The sequence below is a fragment of the Nerophis ophidion genome, linkage group LG06 (genome assembly GCF_033978795.1).
Source record: "Nerophis ophidion isolate RoL-2023_Sa linkage group LG06, RoL_Noph_v1.0, whole genome shotgun sequence".
NCBI lineage: Eukaryota > Metazoa > Chordata > Actinopteri > Syngnathiformes > Syngnathidae > Nerophis > Nerophis ophidion.
In genome coordinates this window covers 71,422,835-71,447,957 of record NC_084616.1, presented here as the reverse complement: position 1 = coordinate 71,447,957, position 25,123 = coordinate 71,422,835, and the positions used below count along the sequence as shown (strand labels likewise).

The window sequence follows — 25,123 nt, the reverse complement described above, 5'->3', positions numbered from 1 at the left end:
AGCAGCCAGCGTCATCTCACAAGATCCTCGGGTGCCGAGAATGTCAAACAACTGACGAAAGTGAGGTCTTGGTATGATTGATGATTGCTCATTTTTATGTCTATTTTTTAATGCCTGGCTTGAGATCGACTGACACACCCTCCGAGATCGACCAGATCGCGATCGACGTAATGGGCACCCCTGGTCCGGGGTCTCCGCTGTCGTATTTTACGCTTCATAATGCGCCACGCATTTTTGATGGGAGACACGTCTGGACTGCAGGCGGGCCAGTAAAAATACCTGGACTTTTTTTTTACGAAGCCACGCTGTTGTAACACTTGTCTTGCTGAAATAAACAGGGGCGTCCATGATAACGTTGCTTGGATGACAACATATGTATGGAGCATTTAGCATTAATGGTGCCTTCACAGATGTGTAAGTTACCCATGCCTTCAATCAATCAATCAATGTTTATTTATATAGCCCCAAATCACAAATGTCTCAAAGGACTGCACAAATCATTACGACTACAACATCCTCGGAAGAACCCACAAAAGGGCAAGGAAAACTCACACCCAGTGGGCAGGGAGAATTCACATCCAGTGGGACGCCAGTGACAATGCTGACTATGAGAAACCTTGGAGAGGACCTCAGATGTGGGCAACCCCCCACCCCCCTCTAGGGGACCGAAAGTAATGGATGTCGAGCGGGTCTAACATGATACTGTGAAAGTTCAATCCATAGTGGCTCCAACACAGCCGCGAGAGTTCAGTTCAAGCGGATCCAAGACAGCAGCGAGAGTCCCGTCCACAGGAAACCATCTCAAGCGGAGGCGGATCAGCAGCGTAGAGATGTCCCCAACCGATACAGGCGAGCGGTCCATCCTGGGTCCCGACGAGCGGTCCATCCTGGGTCTCGACTCTGGACAGCCAGTACTTCATCCATGGTCATCGGACCGGACCCCCTCCACAAGGGAGGGGGGGACATAGGAGAAAGAAAAGAAGCGGCAGATCAACTGGTCTAAAAAGGAGGTCTATTTAAAGGCTAGAGTATACAGATGAGTTTTAAGGTGAGACTTAAATGCTTCTTGGGCACTAATACACCCCCGTACCATCACAGAGGCTGGCTTTTGAACATTGCGCCTATAATAATCCGAATGGTTATTTTCCTCTTTGTTCTGGAGGACACCGCGTCCTCTGTTTCCAAATATAATTTGAAATGTGGACTCGTCAGACTACAGAACACCTTTCCACTTTGCATCAGTCCATCTTAGGTGAGCTCGGGTCAAGCCAAGCCGGCGGCGTTTCAGGATATTGTTGATAAATGGTTTCGGCTTTGCATAGTAGAGTTTTAACTTGCACTTACAGATGTAGCGACCAACTGCAGTTACTGACAGTGGTTTTATGAAGTGTTCCTGAGCCCATGTGGTGATATCCTTTACACAGTGATGTCGGTTTTTGATGCAGTACCGCCTGGGGGATCAAAAGCCCGTAATATCATCGCTTACGTGCAGTCATTTCTCCAGATTCTCTGAACTTTTTGATTATTTTACGGACCGTAGATGTTAAAATCCCTAAATTCCTTGCAATAGCTGGTTGAGAAATGTTGTTCTAAAACTGTTCGACATTTTGCTTCCAAATTGGTGACACTCGCCCCATCCTTGTTTGTGAATTACTTAGCATTTCATGGACGCTGCAATCATGGCACCCACCTGTTCCCAATTAGCCTGCACACCTGTGGGATGTTCCATATAAGTGTTTGATGAGCATTCCTCAACTTTATCAGTATTTATTGCCACCTTACCCAACTTCTTTGTCACGTGTTGCTGGCATCAAATTCTAAAGTTAATGATTATTTGCAAAAAAAAAAAATGTGTATCAGTTTGAACATCAAATATGTTGTCTTTGTAGCATATTCAACTGAATATGGGTTGAAAATTATTTGCAAATCATTGTATTCTGTTTATATTTACATCTAACACAATTTCCCAACTCATATGGAAACAGGGTTTGTATAAGCCAGTGGTTCTCAAATGGGGGTACGCGTAAGCCTGGGGGTACTTGAAGGTATGCCAAGGGGTACGTGAGATTTTTTTGAAATATTCTAAAAATAGCAACAATTCAAAAATCCTTTATAAATATATTTATTGATTAATACTTCAACAAAATATGAATGTAAGTTCATAAACTATGAAAAGAAATACAACAATGCAATATTCAGTGTTGACAGCTGGATTTTTTGTGGACATGTTCCATAAATATTGATGTTAAAGATTTCTTTTTTTGTGAAGAAATGTTTAGAATTAAGTTCATGAATCCAGATGGATCTCTATTACAATCCCCAAAGAGGGCACTTTAAGTTGATGATTACTTCTATGTGTAGAAATCTTTATTTATAATTGAATCACTTGTTTATTTTTATATCTTTTTTTCCAAATAGTTCAAGAAAGACCACTACAAATGAGCAATATTTTACACTGTTATACAATTTAATAAATCAGAAACTGATGACATAGTGCTGTATTTTACTTCTTTATCTCTTTTTCCCCCCAAAAAAGGCTATGCTCTGATTAGGGGGTACTTGAATTAAAAAATATGTTCACAGGGGGTACATCACTGAAAAAAGGTTGAGAACCACTGCACTACGCGGCTGCAACCAGAAGGGGCGCTGTTGATTGAGTTTGCCTTCTGAAGAAGAACAATATGATGTCAGCCATGTGACGAGGATCAATACTACACCCATGCAGACCTCATATGTGCAACATTATCCTGGTATATCAGTAGCTACATAAACGTCATTTCAATCAATCAATCAATGTTTACTTATATAGCCCTAAATCACTAGTGTCTCAAAGGGCTGCACAAACCACTACGACATCCTCGGTAGGCCCACATAAGGGCAAGGAAAACTCACACCCAGTGGGACATCGGTGACAATAATGACCCAGTGGGACGTCGGTGACAATGATGACTATGAGAACCTTGGAGAGGAGGAAAGCAATGGATGTCGAGCGGGTCTAACATGATACTGTGAAAGAGCGGGTCTAACATGATACTGTGAAAGTTCAATCCATAATGGATCCAACACAGTCGCGAGAGTCCAGTCCAAAGCGGATCCTACACAGCAGCGAGAGTCCCGTTCACAGCGGAGCCAGCAGGAAACCATCCCAAGCGGAGGCGGATCAGCAGCGCAGAGATGTCCCCAGCCGATACACAGGCAAGCAGTACATGGCCACCGGATCGGACCGGACTCCCTCCACAAAGGAGAGTGGGACATAGAAGAAAAAGAAAAGAAACGGCAGATCAACTGGTCTAAAAAGGGAGTCTATTTAAAGGCTAGAGTATACAAATGAGTTTTAAGGTGAGACTTAAATGCTTCTACTGAGGTGACATCTCGAACTGTTACCGGGAGGGCATTCCAGAGTACTGGAGCCCGAAATGAAAACGCTCTACAGACCGCAGACTTTTTTTGGGCTTTAGGAATCACTAATAAGCCGGAGTCCTTTGAACGCAGATTTCTTGCCGGGACATATGGTACAATACAATCGGCAAGATAGGATGGAGCTAGACCGTGTAGTATTTTATACGTAAGTAGTAAAACCTTAAAGTCACATCTTAAGTGCACAGGAAGCCAGTGCAGGTGAGCCAGTATAGGTATATATGTATGTATATATGTATATAAAGGTATATACAGTACAGGCGTAATGTGATCAAACTTTCTTGTTCTTGTTAAAAGTCTAGCAGCCGCATTTTGTACCAAATGTAATATTTTAATGCTAGACATGGGGAGACCCGAAAATAATACGTTACAGTAATCGAGGCGAGACGTAACAAACGCATGGATAATGATCTCAGCGTCTTTAGTGGACAAAATGGAGCGAATTTTAGCGATATTACGGAGATGAAAGAAGGCCGTTTTAGTAACGCTTTTAATGTGTGCCTCAAAGGAGAGAGTTGGGTCGAAGATAATACCCAGATTCTTTACCGTGTCACCTTGTTTAATTGTTTGGTTGTCAAATGTTACGTGGTTTTGCCGTTATATTGATGTAAATGTAATTCTGCATGTGGATTTATTCGACTACAGAAGGATAACTAAGGGGTGCGTTCATGAAACAAAACCTAAAATCCCTTTTTAAATTGTATTTTATTGTGTCGAGCCGCGTCCTCTCTTTTGGACTTTGCCAGCGGGTCAGAGCGACACCTGTGGTCAGACGCGGTATCGCCATCGGGGTGTTTTCAGGAGAGGGCTGCTATATATTTTTTTCCTTCACTGCGTACCTCTGTGGTAATGCCCCCCCTCCCCCTCCGTGAGATCCAGTTGGAACTGGAAATTTCTGGCCAGCGCTGGCTGCCTGCCCACTCCCACAGGCCAGCCTCCATCAGGAGCACTTCCGGCAGTGTCTGAAACACAGAGACGAGAGAAAAGGAGGGAGGGGAATCGACGGAGAGCCCAGAAAAAAACGAAGGCGGGCATGGGAATGGTTTGAGGAAAATGAGGCAGCCATGATTTCGCATCCATCTTCTCGTGCTGGGAGACGGACGAAGCCTAAATAATGAATTTTTTTCTCTGCTTCAAATGCAAGACCGTTTTTTTTTTTTTACATTTCTGCACTGAAAATATGAATTTGTATAGGTTTGGACAGACCAAGCCATACATTGACTGTGAATTGAAAAGTCTTATGTTTTAGGCTATCATTTAAATACTGGGAAATCCAACAAACATGCTTTTTAAAGTGCACTTAACCATATGAATATCCATCCATCCATTTTCTACCGCTTATTCCCTTTTGGGGTCGCGGGGGGCGCTGGCGCCTATCTCAGCTACAATCGGGCGGAAGGCGGGGTACACCCTGGACAAGTCGCCACCTCATCGCAGGGCCAACACAGATAGACAGACAACATTCACACTCACATTCACACACTAGGGCCAATTTAGTGTTGCCAATCAACCTATCCCCAGGTGCATGTCTTGGGAGGTGGGAGGAAGCCGGAGTACCCGGAGGGAACCCACGCATTCACGGGGAGAACATGCAAACTCCACACAGAAAGATCCCGAGCCTGGATTTGAACCCAGGACTGCAGGACCTTCGTATTGTGAGGCAGACGCACTAACCCCTCTACCACCGTGAAGCCCATATGAATATCTATTTGTTTAAATAATAATGCTCAAATGATTTGCCTGCCTCATAGTGAGGCATGTCCAAAGTCTGTTAAAGCATCAAGGGCGAACTATGATGATTTTTAATCTACATTTTTCAATCAATCAATCAATCAATGTTTATTTATATAGCCCTAAATCACCAGTGTCTCAAAGGGCTGCACAAACCACAACAACATCCTCCATAGAGCCCACACAAGGGCAAGGAAAACTCCCCCCAGTGGGATGTCGGTGACAGTGACAATGATGACTATGAGAAACCTTGGGGGGGGGGACCAAAAGCAATGGATGTCAAGCGGGTCTAACATGATACTGTGAAAGTTCAATCTATAGTGGATCCAACACAACTTCGAGAGTCTAGTCCAAAGTGGATCCAACACAGTAGCGAGAGTCCCGTCCATAGTGGAGCAAACAGGAAACCATCCCAAGCGGGGGCGGATCAGCAGCGCGGAGATGTCCCCAACCGATACACAGGCGAGCGGTTCCCGCTAGAATCTTCAAGGTGCTTTTGTTGACCAGAGAGGAGATTCTGTAGAGGAATCTCATTCTTTGGTTGACCTTTCTGATGATCTTGGTTGCCATTTTATCACAGGAAGGATTAGCCTCTAGAATGGAACCTAGGTAGGTGACCTGGTTATAACCACTTTAATAAGTCACTGACTTTCTTAAGGCTGACGTGGGACCCAAAAAGGATGGATACCGATTTACCCAAGTGTATGGATAGCTTGTTGTCAGCGTGCAAGGTGCAAATACAACAGAATTCATCATTGAGGATTTGTTCCACCTGCTACTTGTCCTTGCCGGATACCAGCAGGGCCGAGTCATTCGCAAACAGGAACAATTGACAGTGTCATGCTGATGGCATGTGGTTTACCTATATTAGGAACAGTAAAGGTCCTAGTATACTGCCTTGGGGGACTCCACAGCTTACTGAGAGGGGAGGGGCACCTCTACCACCTGTTTCCTCCCCTCCAAGTAAGGAGGCATTCAGCTCCATGAGGTTTTATCGAATCCGATGGCTCTGAGCTTATCCTCAGTATAGCGTGGTTAACGGTGTCAATTAAAGGCCTACTGAAAGCCACTACTACCGACCACGCAGTCTGATAGTTTATATATCAATGATGAAATATTAACATTGCAACACATGCCAATACGGCCTTTTTAATTTACTAAATTGCAATTTTAAATTTAGCGCAAAGTATCTTGTTAAAAACGTCTCGGTATTATGTCGCGTGCGCGTGACGTCAAGGATTGCAGCGGAGATTTTGTTCCAGCCCGATCCCAGCTATAAGTCATCTGCTTTAAACGCATAATTACACAATATTCTGGGCGTCTGTGTTGCTGAATCTTTTGCAATTTGTTCAATTAATAATGGAGACGTCAAAGAAGAAAGATGTAGCTGGGAAGCGGTGTATTGTAGCAGGCTGTAACAACACAAACACAGCCGGTGTTTCCTTGTTTACATTCCCAAAGGGGAAGCTTTACTATGGAACAGAGCGGTCAAGCGAACATGGTTCTCTACCACATGTCAACCGGTAGGTTTCGGTGAGAAAATTGGGGTAATAATAAGTCGGCTCTTACCGTAGACATGAGTGGAGCTTGCGTCGTTCCTCGTGCACCTGTCAAAGAGGCAGCTGCGGACTCTCTTGCCTCCTCCGACCGGCCGCCCCCGAACGTGGGATGCTTCCACCGTGTAGGAGTGGGAAAAAAAGCTCAGCTCGGCCTGACCGGCTGCCTTCGCTTCGCCTCGTCGAGAAACGTGGCTCCCCTCAGGCACACTGGCGGTAACTCCACCGGTGGCCACACCCCTCCGACTTTCAGGTACGACTATATAATCTCACTAAAACATTAGTAACACAATAAGCAGATAAGGGATTTTCCAGAATTATCCTAGTAAATGTGTCTAATAACATCTGAATCGCTCCCACTGCCCTGTCTTTTTTTTTTCTTCTAGTCCTTCACTCTCACTTTCCTCATCCACGAATCTTTCATCCTTGCTCAAATTAATGGGGAAATCGTCGCTTTCTCGGTCCGAATCGCTCTCGCTGCTGGTGGCCATGATTGTAAACAATGTGAGGATGTGAGGAGCTCCACAACCCGTGACGTCACACGCACATCGTCTGCTACTTCCGGTAAAGGCAAGGCTTTTTTATGAGCGACCAAAAGTTGCAAACTTTATCGTGGGTGTTCTCTACTAAATCCTTTCAGCAAAAGTATGGCAATATCACGAAATGATCAAGTATGACACATAGAATGGACCTGCTATCCCCGTTTGAATAAGAAAATCTCATTTCAGTAGGCCTTTAATTTTTATACTTAGCAAACTCATCCCACGGGCCGGACAAAACCTGTTTGGGGGCCTGAGCCGGCCCCCGGGCCATACGTTTGACACCCAAGGTTTAGATATATATATCTTCAAGAAGTCACTGATATTTTTTCCCTGGAACATGGTCAGAAATAAAGTGTGTAAACATTACAAACATAATACCGGTCACCAAGTTGGGTGCACCTGCACACTTGCCGGTCCAGTTAGAGAGCTACATAGAAAAGCTCTTTATTGAAGCATCGATGTCACGACATGTCGCACGTCTGTGTTATTATGCACCTGCCATAATTACATTTAAATAGTGCTTCATCTGTCTGTTTATCCATTTAGTTATGTAATGCTTGAGAAATAGAGATGTCCGATAAAATCGGACTGCCGACATTATCGGCCGATAAATGCTTTAGAATGTAATATCGGAAATTATCGGTATTTGTTTCAAAAAGTATAATTTATGACTAAAACGCCGCTGTATGGAGTGGTACACGGACGTAGGGAGAAGTACAAAGCGCCAATACACCTTAAAGGCACTGCCTTTGAGTGCCGGCTTGATTATAATAATATCTACGGCTTTTCACACACAAAAGTGAATGCAAGGCCTACTTGATCAACAGCCATACAGGTCACACTGAGGGTGGCCGTATAAACCAGTGGTTCTCAACCTTTTTTCAGTGATGTACCCGCTGTGAACATTTTTTTTAATTCAAGTACCCCCTAATCAGAGCAAAACATTTTTGGTTGAAAAAAAGACATAAAGAAGTAAAATACAGCACTATGTCATGAGTTTCTGATTTATTAAATTGTATAACAGTGCAAAATATTGCTCATTTGAGGTGGTCTTTCTTGAACTATTTGGAAAAAAAGATATAAAAATAACAAAAAAATTGTTGAAAAATAAACAATTGATTCAATTATGAATAAAGATTTCTACACATAGAAGTAATCATCAACTTAAAGTGCCCTCTTTGGGGATTGTAATAGAGATCCATCTGGATTCATGAACTTAATTCTAAACATTTCTTCACAAAAAAAGAAATCTTTAACATCAATCTTTATGGAACATGTCCACAAAAAATCTAGCTGTCAACACTAAATATTGCATTGTTGTATTTCTTTTCACACTTTATGAACTTACATTCATATTTTGTTGAAGTATTATTCAATAAATATATTTGAATTGTTGCTATTTTTAGAATATTAAAAAAAAATCTCACATACCCCTTGGCATACCTTCAAGTACCCCCATTTGAGAACCACTGGTATAAACAACTTTAACACTGTTACAAATATGCGCCACACTGTGAACCCACACCAAACAAGAATGACAAAGACATTTCGGGAGAACATCCGCAACCGTAACACAACATAAACACAACAGAACAAATACCTAGAGCGCCTTGCAGCACTAACTCTTCCGGGACGCTACAATATACACCCTCCAACCCCCCCACCTCAACCTCCTCATGCTCTCTCAGGGAGTGCATGTCCCAAATTCCAAACTGCTGTTTTGAGGCATGTTAAAAAAAAAAAATGCACTTTGTGACTTCAATAATAAATATGGCAGTGCCGTGTTGGCATTTTTTTTCCATAACTTAAGTTTATTTATTTTGGAAAACCTTGTTACATTGTTTAATGCATCCAGCGGGGCATCACGACAAAATTAAGCATAATAATGTGTTAATTCCACGACTGTATATATCGGTATCGGTTGATATCGGTATCTGTAATTAAGAGTTGGACAATATCGGAATATCTGATATTAGCAAAGAGCCATTATCGCATATCTCTAATGAGAAACATGCATTTCACGCTTACAGTTAATAATAGCATGTTTGGACACGATAAGCTGTGTTAGTTTGTTAGTTACCTGCAGTTGTAACGGCAGACGACGTGTGAGATTGAAAAGGCAACATTGTCACATGCTGCTAATGATTCTGCTAGAATTTTCTCAATTAATAATAATAATAGTAATACATTTTATTTGGAATAGCGCTTTTCAGAGTACTCAAAGACGCTTTACAGCAGGGTGCACCAGGTAGCCCGTAAGGACCAGATGAGTCGCCCGCTGGCCTGTTCTAAAAATAGCTCAAATAGCAGCACTTACCAGTGAGCTGCCTCTATTTTTCAAATTGTATTTATTTACTAGCAAGCTGGTCTCGCTTTGCTCGACATTTTTAATTCTAAGAGAGACATAACTCAAATAGAATTTGAAAATCCAAGATAATATTTTAAAGACTTGGTCTTCACTTGTTTAAATAAATTCATTTATTTGTTTACTTTGCTTCTTATAACTTTCAGAAAGACAATTTTAGAGACAAAATACAACCTTAAAAATGATTTTAGGATTTTTAAACACATATAACTTTTTACTTTTTACCTTCCTTCCTCTTCTTTCCTGACAATTTAAATCAATGTTCAAGTATATATTTTTTTTTATTGTAAAGTATAATAAATACATTTTAATTTAATTATTCATTTTAGCTTCTGTTTTTTCGACGAAGAATATTTGTGAAATATTTCTTCAAACATATTATGATTAAAATTCAAAAAAATTATGCTGGTAAATCTAGAAAATCTGTAGAATCAAATTTAAACCTTATTTCTGTCAGTCCTAGACTTGGATTTGGTTTACTCCTTCGATGCAGAGAGGATACGGGACGAGCCAAACGAGAGTGTAAGTACATGGTTTATTGGAATACTAAATACAAAAATAATCGAACTAAGGGCGCTCACAAAGAGGTACAAAACTTGGCTACAAAAATACAAACGGGAAAACAAAACACCTGCTCGATGGCATGAAAGACGATAAAGTATAAACTTAAACTTGCACTGTGGCAGACCTATGAACAACTATAACAAAAACACTTACTGTGACCGAAACAAGGGGCATGGATAGCAGGGTGCGTAGCAGGTAGTCGTGAAGGCATGAAGCAGAATGCAAATAGACAAAATGACTTAAGTACTGGCTGTGGTAATAGAAAACAGGTGTGAGAGGCTGAGGATCGGGGCGCAATTTAAGGGGACCAGGTGGAAACTAATAGGTTGGGATGGAAACAAACAAAACCAGGAAGTGCAAAACGTGACTGAATGTCCAAAATCAAAACATAACATGACAAAACAACATCCATAGGTGTGACAATTTCAAAGTCTTTTGAATTTCTTGTAAAATTTTTGTTCTGGAAAATCTAGAATAAATTATGATTTGTCTTTGTTAGAAATGTAGCTTGGTCCAATTTGTTATATATTCTAACAAAGTGCAGATTGGATTTTAACCTATTTAAAACATGTCATCAAAAATCTAAAATTAATCTTAATCAGGAAAAATTACTAATGATGTTCCATAAAAAAATTTTTTTAATTTTTTCAAAAAGATTCAAATTAGCTAGTTTTTCTCCATTTTTTTCGGTTGAATTTAGAATTTTAAAGAGTCGAAATTGAAGATGAACTATGTTTCAAAATTAAATTTTCCTTTTTTTTCGTGTTTTCTCCTCCTTTAAATCGTTCAATTAAGTGTTTTTATTCCCTACATAAAACCTTCCGTAAAAGGAAAAAAAATGTACGGCAGAAATACCCTTTTTTTTTTATTTATATAGATTTATTTATTAAAGGTAAATTGAGCAAATTGGCTATTTCTGGCAATTTATTTAAGTGTGTATCAAACTGGTAGCCCTTCGCAATAATCAGTACCCAAGAAGTAGCTCTTGCTTTCAAAAAGGTTGGTGACCACTGCTTGTAAAATATAAACAGTTCAATGTAATAATATAAAATACAATAAATATCAAAGCAGTACATTGTAAAATACATAATAATACTGGATGATTACAAGACAGGACATTACAAGACACAGAACACTAATCACTGGTTAATTAAATCAATTACCGTATTTTTCGGAGTATAAGTCGCTCCGGAGTATAAATCGCTCTGGCCGAAAATGCATAATAAAGAAGGAAAAAAACATATATACGTCACACTGGAGTATAAGTCGCATTTGATAAAATCCAACACCAAGAATAGAAATCATGGCACGTCACTAAATAAAAATGTGTATATGGCTAATTATTATTTATTCATTATTTTTAGTAGATTTTCTCTTTTTTACATTTAACAAGAGAGCAAAGCTTACCAAGTCCATTTCCTTGAGTGTGAAACACACTTGGCCTATAAAGCGGATTCTGATTTTGATTATGTAGCACTCAATTAATTGTTCTGCCTGTCACTATATGTTACTGGCATGAAAAAAAAAAGTAGTAAATTAGAAGTTTTCGACACCAATTACCGTATTTTTCGATTGATAAGTCGCCCCGAAGTATAAGTCGCACCGGCTGAAAATGCATAATAAAGAAGGAAAAAAACATATATAAGTCGCACTGGAGTATAAGTCACATTTTTGGGGGACATTTTTTTGATAAAACCCAACACCAGGAATAGACATTTGAAAGGCAATTTAAAATAAATAAAGAATAGTGAACAACAGGCTGAATAAGTGTACGTTATATGAGGCATAAATAACCAACTGAGAAGGTGCCTGGTATGTTAACGTAACATATTATGGTAAGAGTCATGCAAATAATCAACCAATCAATCAATGTTTATTTATTTAGCCCTAAATCACTAGTGTCTCAAAAGGCTGCACAAACCACAACACAAACCACCACGACATCCTCGGTAGGCCCACATAAGGGCAAGGAAAACTCACACCCAGTGGGACGTCGGTGACAATGATGACTATGAGAACCTTGGAGAGGACGAAAGCAATGGATGTCGAGCGGGTCTAACATGATACTGTGAAAGTTCAATCCATAATGGATCCAACACAGTCGCGAGAGTCCAGTCCAAAGCGGATCCAACACAGCAGCGAGAGTCCCGTTCACAGCGGAGCCAGCAGGAAACCATCCCAAGCGGAGGCGGATCAGCAGCGCAGAGATGTCCCCAGCCGATACATGGCGAGCAGTACATGGCCACCGGATCGGACCGGACCCCCTCCACAAGGGAGAGTGGGACATAGGAGAAAACAGAAAAGAAACGGCAGATCAACTGGTCTAAAAAGGGAGTCTATTTAAAGGCTAGAGTATACAAATGAGTTTTAAGGTGAGACTTAAATGCTTCTACTGAGGTAGCATCTCGAACTGTTACCGGGAGGGCATTCCAGAGTACTGGAGCCCGAACGGAAAACGCTCTATAGCCCGCAGACTTTTTTTGGGCTTTGGGAATCCCTAATAAGCCGGAGTCCTTTGAACGCAGATTTCTTGCCGGGAAATATGGTACAATACAATCGGCAAGATAGGATGGAGCTTGACCGTGTAGTATTTTATACGTAAGTAGTAAAACCTTAAAGTCACATCTTAAGTGCACAGGAAGCCAGTGCAGGTGAGCCAGTACAGGCGTAATGTGATCAAACTTTCTTGTTCTTGTCAAAAGTCTAGCAGCCGCATTTTGTACCAACTGTAATCTTTTAATGCTAGACATGGGGAGACCCGAAAATAATACGTTACAGTAATCGAGACGAGACGTAACAAACGCATGGATAATGATTTCAGCGTCTTTAGTGGACAGAATGGAGCGAATTTTAGCGATATTACGGAGATGAAAGAAGGCCGTTTTAGTAACGCTTTTAATGTGTGACTCAAAGGAGAGAGTTGGGTCGAAGATAATACCCAGATTCTTTACCGAGTCGCCTTGTTTAATTGTTCGGTTGTCAAATGTTAAAGTTGTATTATTAAATAGAGGTCGGTGTCTAGCAGGACCGATAATCAGCAGTTCCGTTTTTTTGGCGTTGAGTTGCAAAAAGTTAGCGGACATCCATTGTTTAATTTCATTAAGACACGCCTCCAGCTGACTACAATCCGGCATGTTGGTCAGCTTTAGGGGCATGTAGAGTTGGGTGTCATCAGCATAGCAGTGAAAGCTAACACCGTATTTGCATATGATGTCACCTAGCGGCAGCATGTATATGCTGAAGAGTGCAGGGCCAAGGACAAAACCCTAATATATAGAGCAGGGGTGTCAAACTCAAATACAGAGTGGGCCAAAATTTAAAACTGAACAAAGCGGGCCAAGGTTGAACAAATGAACCTTTTAATAGGGACCCAAACCAGTTTTGCAATGAATATTGAACAAGCAAGGCTTAAATAGGGCAGCACGGTGCGACAGGGGTTAGTGCATCTGCCTCACAATACGAAGGTCCTGAGTAATCCTGGGTTCAATCCCGGGCTCGGGATCTTTCTGTGTGGAGTTTGCATGTTCTCCCCGTGACTACGTGGGTTCCCTCCGGGTACTCGGGCTTCCTCCCATGGAACAGGCAGAGCTTATATAACGTAATAGTGCAAAATCAACTTTCAAAAAACAAACGAAAAAACATCAATGGTATATTAAATAAAATGTAATTAAAAAAATGAATGCCTCTTTTCTATTTGCACCCTTCTGAGGTAAATATCAACATTGACTTTTTCCGCAGGCTAATAAATTGGAAAATAAAATAAAAATTAGGTGGCCGGGGTTTGGTGGTAGCGGGGGGTGTATATTGTAGCATTCCGGAAGAGTTAGTGCTGCAAGGGGTCCTGGGTGTTTGTTCTATTGTGTTACGGTGCGGGTGTTCTCCCAAAATGTGTTTTGTCATTCTTGTTTGGTGTGGGTTCACAGTGTGGCGCATATTTGTAACATTGTTGAAGTTTTTTACACGGCCACCCTCAGTGTGACCTGTATGGCTGTTGACCAAGTATGTGTGTGTGAAAGCCGCATATATTATGTGACTTGGCCAGCACGCTGTTTATATGGAGGAATAGGGGACGTGACGACATGTTGTAGAGGACAGTGCCTTTAAGGCACGCTCCCAATATTGTTGTCCGGGTGGAAATCGGGAGAATGGTTGCCCAGGGAGAATTTTGGGAAGGGCACTAAACTTCGGGAGTCTCCTGGGAAAATCGGGAGGGTTGGCAATTATGAGTATTAGCGGTGAATGTGGTGTTACCGGCGGGCCAGCTCTAATGTTAATTTGATATTGCCTCAAGGGCCAAATGAAATTAAGCGGCCAGAGTTTGACACCCATGATATAGAACATGCTATACGTTTACCAAACAATCGATAAATCCGATAAAATCTTCTTCCTCGATGTCGCTTCCAAACAACTCTGCCAACTCCAAAGGTATGCGCCGATTACTCTTGTTGTTTTCTGCTACATATTTCACTACGTCCAGCTTGTAATCTGCAGGACATGATTTCCTTTTCGGTGCCATTTTTGTTCAGTCCTTCTCAGTTTTTATAATTTACCGCCAACAATGAAATTATCTATCTCAGGGGTGCCCACACTTTTTCTGCAGGCGAGCTACTTTTCAATTGACCAACTCGAGGGGATCTACCTCATTTATATATATCATTTATATTTATTTATTTATGAAAGAGACATTTTGGTAAACAAGTTAAATTTGTTTAATGATAATACAAGCATGTGTAACACATATAGATGTCTTTCTTTCACAAAGACAAGAATATAAGTTGGTGTATTACCTGATTCTGATGACTTGCATTGATTGGAATCAGACAGTAATGATGATAACGCCCACATTTTCAAATGGAGGAGAAAAAAAGTTGTCCTTTCTGTACAATACCACATGAAAGTGGTTGGTTTTTGGCATCTAATTCATACAGCTTCCATACACTTTACAAGAAAAACATTGGCGGAAAATTCCGTAGCTTGCTTGATTGACATTCACGGCACCCGAGGGTCTTGTGAGATGACGCTGGCTGCTGCCAGTTCATTATTATGAAAAAATGACAGAGAGGAAGGCGAGAAACACTTTTTATTTCAACAGACTTTCACGCCGTACCTTCCGTCAAAACTCTAAAGGCCGACTGCACATTTCCTATCTTCACAATAAAAGCCCTGCTTCATGCTGCCTGTGCTAACAAAATAAGAGTCTCGGAAAGCTGGCGTGCACAAGTGATGTGCACGCCAGCTTTCTGAGGGATCGCTTGTGCACGCCAGTTTTCCGAGACTCTGTATTTAGTTAGCGCAGGCAGCATGAAGCAGGGCTTTTATTGTGAAGATAGGAAATGTGCAGTCAGCCTTTAGAGTTTTGACAGAAGGTACGGCGCGAGAGTCTGTTGAAATAAAAAGTGTTTCTCGCCTTCCTCTCGGTCATATTTTAATAATAATGATCTTGCAGCAGCCAGCGTCATCTCACAAGACCCTCCGGTACCGTGAATGTCATTTAAGTGACGTCTTGGTGAAGATTGATGATCACTAATTTTTAGGTCTATTTTTTTTAAAAGCCTGGCCGGAGATCGACTGACACACCCCCCGCGGTCGACTGGTAGCTCGCGATCGACGTAATGGGCACCCCTGGTCTATCTTAATAGCTACGGCAGTAGCATATAGCATATAGCAGTTAGCATCCCATGACCCACAATGCACTTCTGCCATGACCCTGCCGCGCTGAATTCTTATTGGTTGACGTGTATGTGACGATTGCTGACATTTTCTTCGTCTCTTCCGCGAATGAGATTGTGTTAATAATTTCACACATAAATCGCTTTGGAGTATGTCGCACCCTATGAAAAAAACTGCGATACGGTATATGTAATATTCACTTTGCAAGTGTCTTTCTTTGTCGTGATTTGATTCCAACGTCTGTTTGGCTGATCGGCCTGGTAACATCATACGTGCCCCCAGACATTGATTACAAAACTGATTACCAGGAATCGAAACCCTGGGAGACTCGGTGTTTGATTCCCATTCCTAGTGCAAGCTCAGCCCAAAATGCATAAAGCTTATGATGTGTCGCTTTGGCATTGTTTAACACAAGTATACAACATTGTAACAACATTTTAGGGTTGTACGGTATACTGGTATTGGTATAGTACTGGGATACTAATGAATCATATTCGATACTATTCTTTCTTGGCAGCTTAGTCACAGATGACCGTGCTAATTTACGTGCCAGACACTTATTTTGATTTGATGTTAAATTTTTTTATTTTATATTTACTTTTTTTTTAATTTTGTAATGGTACTTTAATTATTATTAATAGTTTATTGCTTTGTTATTCAAATAGTTTTGTCATCCTATTTTAGTCAATTATTTGTAATATCTTTTCAGTTTTAATGAGTGTTGTAATTTATACAATGCATTCGGTACTATACCGCCTCTAAAAAGTACCGGTCGTCAAGTTGTGACATTGCTGGTTTTACGAGCATGTTCGGCAGCGCACGGTCACAGACTACTTACAACCAGACACAGTGTGTAGACAGAAAAGGGAAAATGGACGCATTTTGGCTTAAAAACTAACGATAAAAGTGAAGTTATATAACACTGAAATGCCCTCAGGAAGAGGTGCTTTAAAGGGGAACATTATCACAATTTCGAAAAGGTTAAAAACACTAAAAATCAGTTCCCAGTGTCTTGTGTTTTTTGAATTTTTTTTCAAAATTTTACCGGTCCCGGAATATCCCTAAAAAAAGCTTTAAAGTTCTTGATTTTCGCTATTTGCGATGCGACTGTCCATTTCCCTGTGACGTCATACAGGGCTCCCAATACAAACAACATGGCGGTTACCACAGCAAGATATAGCGACATTTGCTCGGATTCAGACTCGGATTTCAGCGGCTTAAGCGATTCAACAGATTACGCATGTATTGAAACGGATGGTCGGAGTATGGTAGCAGATAGCGAAGAAGAAATTGAAGTTATTGAGCGAATAGCTATTGACGCTATTCGGCCATAGCATGGGTGTACCTAATGAAGTGGCCCATAGCATGGCTGCCTTATTAGCATCGCCGGTAAAATGTGCGGACCAAACGATCAGGACTTTCGCATCTTGTGACACTGGAGCAACTTAAATCCGTCGATTGGTAAGTGTTTGTTTCGCATTAAATGTGGGTATCTAGTTTCAAATGTACATACAGCTAGTGTAAATAGCATGTTAGCATCGATTAGCTGGCAGTCATGCCATGACCAAATATGTCTGATTAGCACATAAGTCAACAACATCAACAAAACTCACCTTTGTGATTTCGTTGACTTAATCGTTGCAAATGCATCTGCAGGTTATCCATACATCTCTGTGCCACGTCTGTCTTAGCATCGCCGGTCAAATGTGAAGACACTTTGCTACATTCAATGGGGGTCTGGTGGCAGATTTCTTGCCAGTGGTGCAACTTGAATCCCTCCCTGTTAGTGTTGTTACACCCTCCGACAACACACCCACGAGGCATGATGTCTCCAAGGTTCCAAAAAATAGTCGAAAAAACGGAAAATAACAGAGCTGAGACCCGGTGTTTGTAATGTGAAAATGAATATGGCGGGTGTGTTACCTCGGTGACGTCACGTTCTGACGTCATGGCTAAAAGATCGATTAACAGAAAGGCGTTTAATTTGCCAAAATTCATCCATTCAGAGTTCGGAAATCGGTTAAAAAAAATACATGGTCTTTTTTCTGCAACATCAAGGTATATATTGACGCTTACATAGGTCTGGTGATAATGTTCCCCTTTAAGACATGGCTAGCTAACTAGCAGCTCAAATCCATCCGCAGTCGGCAGTGTTTTAGCTGTATTATGCTGATAGTATATTTGTATTGTATTTTGTATAGTATATTTGTACCATAAATTAATTTACGTGGACCCCGACTTAAACAAGTTGAAAAACTTATTCGGGTGTTACTATTTAGTGGTCAATTGTACGGAATATGTACTGTACTGTGCAATCTACTAATAAAAGTTTCAATCAATCTAAAAGCTACTTCTAAATCACTAATCTTCGCCTCCATGGCGACAAATAAAGTACGTTTCTTACAAGTATCATCCCTGCAGGACTTCACTACACACCGTAGCTCACCGGCGTCAAAATGTAAACAAACGCCATTGGTGGATCTACACCTGACATCCACTGTAATGATACCAAGGACAGGAGCGTATATAGTCAATACTACTGTGATAACATCGATATTTGTGGCATCACCACATCTTCTTTTGTTTATTTTTTTGTTTTATGTTTATAAACTCAGGAAATATGTCCCTGGACACATGAGGACTTTGAGTATGACCAATGTATGATCCTGTAACGACTTGGTATCGGATTGATACCTAAATTGGTGGTATCATCCAAAACTAATGTAAAGCATCCAAACAATAGAAGAATAAGTGATTATTACATTTTAACAGAAGTGTAGATAGAACATGTTAAAATAGAAAGTAAGCAGATATTAACAGTAAATGAACAAGTAGATTTGTCAATAATGTTGACAAAATAATAGAATGATAAATGACACAATATGTTACTGCATTTGTCAGGAGATTAAATTAGGAGCATTTGTTTGTGAATTGAATTATATTTATATAGCACTTTTCTCAAGTGACTCAAAGCGCTTTTACATAGTGACACCCAATATCTAAGTTACATTTAAACCAGTGTGGGTGGCACTGGGAGCAGGTGGGTAAAGTGTCTTGCCCAAGGACACAACGGCAGTGACTAGGATGGCACAAGCGGGACTCGAACCTGCAACCCTCAAGTTGCTGGCACGGCCACCCTACCAACCGAGCTATACCGCCCCTTTTTTGCTTACTTACTAATAAAAGACAAGTTGTCTTGTATGTTCACTATTTTATTTAAAGACAAAATTGCAATAAGAAACATATGTTTAATGTAACGTAAGATTTTTTTATTAAAGTAAAGCCAATAATGCCATTTTTTGTGGTCCCCTTTTATATAGAAAAGTGCCAAAATACATTTTGGCACTGGTGCCAAAATATTGGTATCAGGACAAAACACGATGGGTAGAGAGGCCGTGCCAGAAACCTGAAGGTCGCGGGTTCGCTCCCCGCCTCTTGACATTCAAATCGCTGCCGTTGTGTCCTTGGGCAGGACACTTCACCCTTGCCCCCGGTGCCGCTCACACTGGTGAATGAATGATGAAGGAATGATGGTGGTCGGAGGCGCAAACTGGCAGCCTCGCTTCAGTCAGTCTACCCCAGGTCAGCTGTGGCCACAAATGTAGCTTACCACCACTACGTGTGAATGAATGATGGGTTCCCACTTCTCTGTGAGCGCTTTGAGTATCTAATAATAGAAAAGCGCGATATAAAATCTACAAATCCCGTTTCCATATGAATACAATGATATGCAAATCCTTTTCAACCCATATTCAATTGAATGCACTACAAAGACAAGATATTTGATGTTCAAACTCATAAACTTAATTTTTTTTTCGCAAATAATAATTAACTGGCAGCATATGTTGTTCCAAAATTAATGGTGCCTTCACAGATGTGTAAGTTACCCATGCCTTGGGTACTAATGCACCCCCATACCATCACAGATGCTGGCTTTTGAACTTTGCGTCGATAACAGTCTGGATGGTTCGTTTCCCCTTTGGTCCGGATGACACGATGTCGAATATTTCCAAAAACAATTTGAAATGTGGACTCGTTAGACCACAGAAACACTTTTCCACTTTGCGTCAGTCCATCTTAGATGATCTCGAGCCCAGAGAAGCCAACTGCGTTTCTGGATGTTGTTGATAAATGGTTTTCGCTTTGTATAGTAGAGGTTTAACTTGCACTTACAGATGTAGCGACAAACTGTATTTAGTGACAGTGGTTTTCTGAAGTGTTCCTGAGCCCATGTGGTGATATCCTTTAGAGATTGATGTCTGTTTTTGATACATTGCCGTCTGAGAGATCGAAGGTCACGGTAATTCAATGTTGGTTTCAGGCCATGCCGCTTACTTCAATCAATCAATCAATCAATGTTTACTTATATAGCCCTAAATCACTAGTGTCTCAAAGGGCTGCACAGACCACCACGACATCCTCGGTAGGCCCACATAAGGGCAAGGAAAACTCACACCCAGTGGGACGTCGGTGACAATGATGACTATGAGAATCTTAGAGAGGAGGAAAGCAATGGATGTCGAGCGGGTCTAACATGATACTGTGAAAGTCCAATCTACAATGGATCCAACACAGTCGCGAGAGTCCAGTTCAAAGCGGATCCAACACAGCAGCGAGAGTCCCGTTCACAGCGGAGCCAGCAGGAAACCATCCCAAGCGGAGGCGGATCAGCAGCGCAGAGATGTCCCCAGCCGATACACAGGCGAGAAGTACATGGCCACCGGATCGGACCGGACCCCCTCCGCAAGGGAGAGTGGGACATAGAAGAAAAAGAAAAGAAACGGCAGATCAACTGGTCTAAAAAGGGAGTCTATTTAAAGGCTAGAGTATACAAATGAGTTTTAAGGTGAGACTTAATTGCTTCTACTGAGGTGGCATCTCGAACTGTTACCGGGAGGGCATTCCAGAGTACTGGAGCCCGAACGGAAAACGCTCTATAGCCCGCAGACTTTTTTTGGGCTTTGGGAATCACTAATAAGCCGGAGTCCTTTGAACGCAGATTTCTTGCCGGGACATATGGTACAATACAATCGGCAAGATAGGATGGAGCTAGACCGTGTAGTATTTTATACGTAAGTAGTAAAACCTTAAAGTCACATCTTAAGTGCACAGGAAGCCAGTGCAGGTGAGCCAGTACAGGCGTAATGTGATCAAACTTTCTTGTTCTTGTCAAAAGTCTAGCAGCCGCATTTTGTAGCAACTGTAATCTTTTAATGCTAGACATGGGGAGACCCGAAAATAATACGTTACAGTAATCGAGACGAGACGTAAAAAATGCATGGATAATGATCTCAGCGTCTTTAGTGGACAGAATGGAGCGAATTTTAGCGATATTTCGGAGATGAAAGAAGGCCGTTTTAGTAACGCTTTTAATGTGTGCCTCAAAGGAGAGAGTTGGGTCGAAGATAATACCCAGATTCTTTACCGAGTCGCCTTGTTTAATTGTTTAATAATACTTGGAGTGATTTCTCCAGATTCTCTGAACCTTTTGATGATATTATGGACCGTAGATGTTGAAATCCCTAAATTTATTGCAATTGCACTTTGATAAAACGTTGTTCTTAAACTGTTTGACTATTTGTTCACGCAGTTGTGGACAAAGGGGTGTACCTCGCCCCATCCTTTCTTGTGAGAGACTGAGCATTTTTTGGGAAGCTGTTTTTATGCCCAATCATGTCACCCACCTGTTCCCAATTAGCCTGTGGGATGTTTCAAATAAGTGTTTGATGAGCATTCCTCAACTTTCACCTTGCCCAACTTCTTTGCCATGTGTTGCTGGCATCAAATTCTTAATTTAATGATTATTTGCAACAACAAAATTTTTTTATCAGTTTGAACATCAAATATGTTGTCTTTGTAGCATATTCAACAGAATATGGGTTGAAATGAATGTTCAAATCATTGTATTTTGTTTATATTTACATCTAACACAATTTCCCAACTCATATGGAAACGTGGTTATTACAAGGTTTCATGAAAGACCTCCCATGCAGACCTCCAACATGAAAACACTTTAAGACAACTTTATTTATTTCATTTTTACCCATGTCCATGCATTTTTTTGCATGGGATTATTTCATAATAATACAGTCTTGTGTCTTTCTTTGCTTCAGTGACTCCAGCAGTAGTTCAAGCGATGAGTCTCCGGCACGCTCAGTACAGTCAGCCGCTATCCCAGCCCCATCGGCACTTCCTTTATCATCTCTTGACAAGGAGGAACCACGTAAAAGCTTCGGCATCAAGGTCCAAAATCTTCCTGTGCGCTCTACAGGTGACTTGTCAGAACATGGTGTCCAAATAAATTCCCCCTTGATCTGCATACTTCAATACACGTGTTCCGTTCCACCACAGATACCAGTCTAAAGGATGGCTTGTTTCACGAGTTTAAAAAGCACGGAAAGGTGACATCCGTCCAAATCCATGGCGCTTCGGAGGAGCGCTACGGACTCGTCTTTTTCCGCCAGCAAGAAGACCAAGAAAAAGCTCTGGGAGCTTCAAAGGGAAAGCTTTTTTTTGGAATGCAAATAGATGTCACCGCCTGGAACGGTCCAGGTATGTTCTCATATCTGTTTGTCTTCTGTGGCTTGATAAGATCGGGAAGTAAAATACACGAATTTATTACGAGAGATGGATCTTTTTCAGAGACTGAAAGCGAGAACGAGTTCCGGCCCCTGGATGAAAGGATAGACGAGTTTCATCCGAAGGCCACGCGGACATTATTCATTGGGAATTTGGAGAAAACCACCACGTACCATGACCTGCTCAACATTTTTCAGCGCTTTGGGGAAATTGTGGTAAGTTTATATTCAGTTTCCGTTTATTTTGAAGACTCATACGTTACAATGTCATGCATCACACAATTCCAGTGGTTTCATTACAGCACGTCCGAAAAGGAGTAGGAAGCAGAGCTTATTTAATCCTACCCATGTTCATACCATAGCAATTTTATCCAATTTTATTATTTTCTGTAACAGAACTGAACAAATAAATAAGGAATATACCATACAGATATTATAAACACAAATCCTAGTTACTGCCGTTGTGTCCTTGGGCAAGACACTTTACCCACCTGCTCCCAGTGCCACCCACACTGGTTTAAATGTAACTTAGATATTGGGTTTCACTATGTAAAGCGCTTTGAGTCACTAGAGAAAAGCGCTATATAAATATAATTCACACTAGAAATCATCTTTGTCTCAATAAAAAGGAAAAAAAAAATGGTTCAAGATGTTCATCATAATTCTTGTCTTGTTTACTTTGTGAACACTTGTAGTTTGAACGGTCTCTTAAACTGAATCATACAGTGGGGCAAAAAAATATTTAGTCAGCCACTGTTTGTGCAAGTTCTCCCACTTAAAATGATGACAGAGGTCTGTAATTTTCATCATAGGTACACTTCAACTGTGAGAGACAGAATGTGAAAAAAAAAATCCAGGAATTCACATTGTAGGAATTTAAAACATTTTTTTTGTAAATTATGGTGGAAAATAACCATTCAAAGCTCTCACTGATGGAAGGAGGTTTTGGCTCAAAATCTCACGATACATGGCCCCATTCATTCTTTCCTTAACACGGATCAATCGTCCTGTCCCTTTAGCAGAAAAACAGCCCCAAAGCATGATGTTTCCACCCCCATGCTTCACAGTAGGTATGGTGTTCTTGGGATGCAACTCAGTATTCTTCTTCCTCCAAACACGACGAGTTGAGTTTACACCAAAAAGTTCTATTTTGGTTTCATCTGACCACATGACATTCTCCCAATCCTCTGCTGTATCATCCATGTATCCATTTTGGTATAAACTCAACTCGCGTGGAAGCTAACAGGTATCTAACAGGAAACAGAAGTCGTACTTGTAAAATGAAAGAACAAACTGGAAGCAGGGAACAAAAAACAGTAAGCTACAAACATCAAACGAATATAGCTTACCGCTACGCTGCAAAGACACGACAGGGTACGACACGACAGGAGAGATAATATACGACAAGACGAAGCAGGTACAAGTAGGAGCGGGCTGATTGACACCAGGTGTGGCCAGGTGCCAATTCGCAGCTGAGGGGAAACAAAGCACTCAGGGAGACAAACAGGAAGCTGAACCAAAATAAGAGTGCTGACAGGAACTAAGGACAGGAAATACTAAACACAGAGGAAAAACTAAAACACAAACAAAGCCTGACTCAAGTTTGACAGGATATTGCTTACTGATGATATATTTCTTTTTTGTAATGATCACGAAGGATATCGACATTAAGAAAGTGAATGGAGCCCCTCAATATGCATTTCTGCAATACTGTGACATTGCAAGTGTCTGCAAAGCCATAAAGAAGATGGATGGAGAGTACCTTGGAAACAATAGACTTAAGGTGAAATTTGACACTACCTATAAACAAAGCTAAGGCTATTGATAATGTACAATACTTGTTTTGTAGTCTTGTTTTGACAACAAATTGTTGTTGTTTTTTCAGCTGGGCTTTGGAAAGAGTATGCCGACAACTTGTGTCTGGCTTGACGGATTAGCATCAAACACGACCGAGCAGTTTCTTACCCGGCATTTCTGCCGCTACGGACATGTTGTCAAGGTAATTTAAAGTTAATGCTGACTTTTTTTTGCAATGTTGTTGCAATACTTTGGCAAATTTCAAAGTATTGCAACAACATTGCAAAAAAAAAAAAAAAAGCTGCACTTTGTCACCGATTCTGTTCATAACTTTTATGGACAGAATTTCTAGGCGTTGAGGGGATCTGATTTGGTGGCTGCAGGATTAGGTCTCTGCCTTTTGCAGATGATGTGGTCCTGATGGCTTCATCTGGCCAGGATCTTCAGCTCTCACCCGGTGTGAAGCGATCGGGATGAGAATCAGCACCTCCAAGTCCGAGTCCATGGTTCTCGCCCTTAAAAGTGCCATCTCCGGGTTGGGGAGGAGACCCTGCCCCAAGAGTACCTATGAGTCTTGTTCAGGAGTGAGGGAAGAGTGGATCGTAAGACGTGCGGCGTCTTCAGTAATGCGGACGCTGTATCGATCCGTTGTGGTGAAGAAGGAGCTGAACCGGAAGGCAAAACTCCCAATTTACCGGTCGATCTACGTTCCCATCCTCACCTATGGTCATGAGCTTTGGCTAATGACCGAAAGGACAAAATCACGAGTTCAAGCGGTCGAAATGAGTTTCATCCACCGGGTGGCGGGGCTCTCCCTTAGAGATAGGGTGAGAAGCTCTGCCATCCGGGAGGAACTCAAAGTAAAGCCGCTGCTCCTCCACATCGAGAGGAGCCGGATGAGGT

At 41.3% G+C, this 25,123-nt stretch overlaps 1 protein-coding gene across 2 annotated transcripts in view; it reads left to right on the top strand.

The window, feature by feature from the left end:
- The window catches only part of spen (spen family transcriptional repressor), a 100,843-nt gene that overhangs the window by 50,711 nt on the left and 25,009 nt on the right, over positions 1-25,123 (top strand). For both annotated transcript variants that reach the window (XM_061904780.1, XM_061904781.1), the window contains 5 exons: positions 21,959-22,116; positions 22,197-22,397; positions 22,488-22,639; positions 24,081-24,206; positions 24,309-24,422. In XM_061904780.1, coding sequence (XP_061760764.1) covers positions 21,959-22,116; positions 22,197-22,397; positions 22,488-22,639; positions 24,081-24,206; positions 24,309-24,422 — 751 coding nt within the window. The remainder of the gene's footprint in view (positions 1-21,958; positions 22,117-22,196; positions 22,398-22,487; positions 22,640-24,080; positions 24,207-24,308; positions 24,423-25,123) is intronic.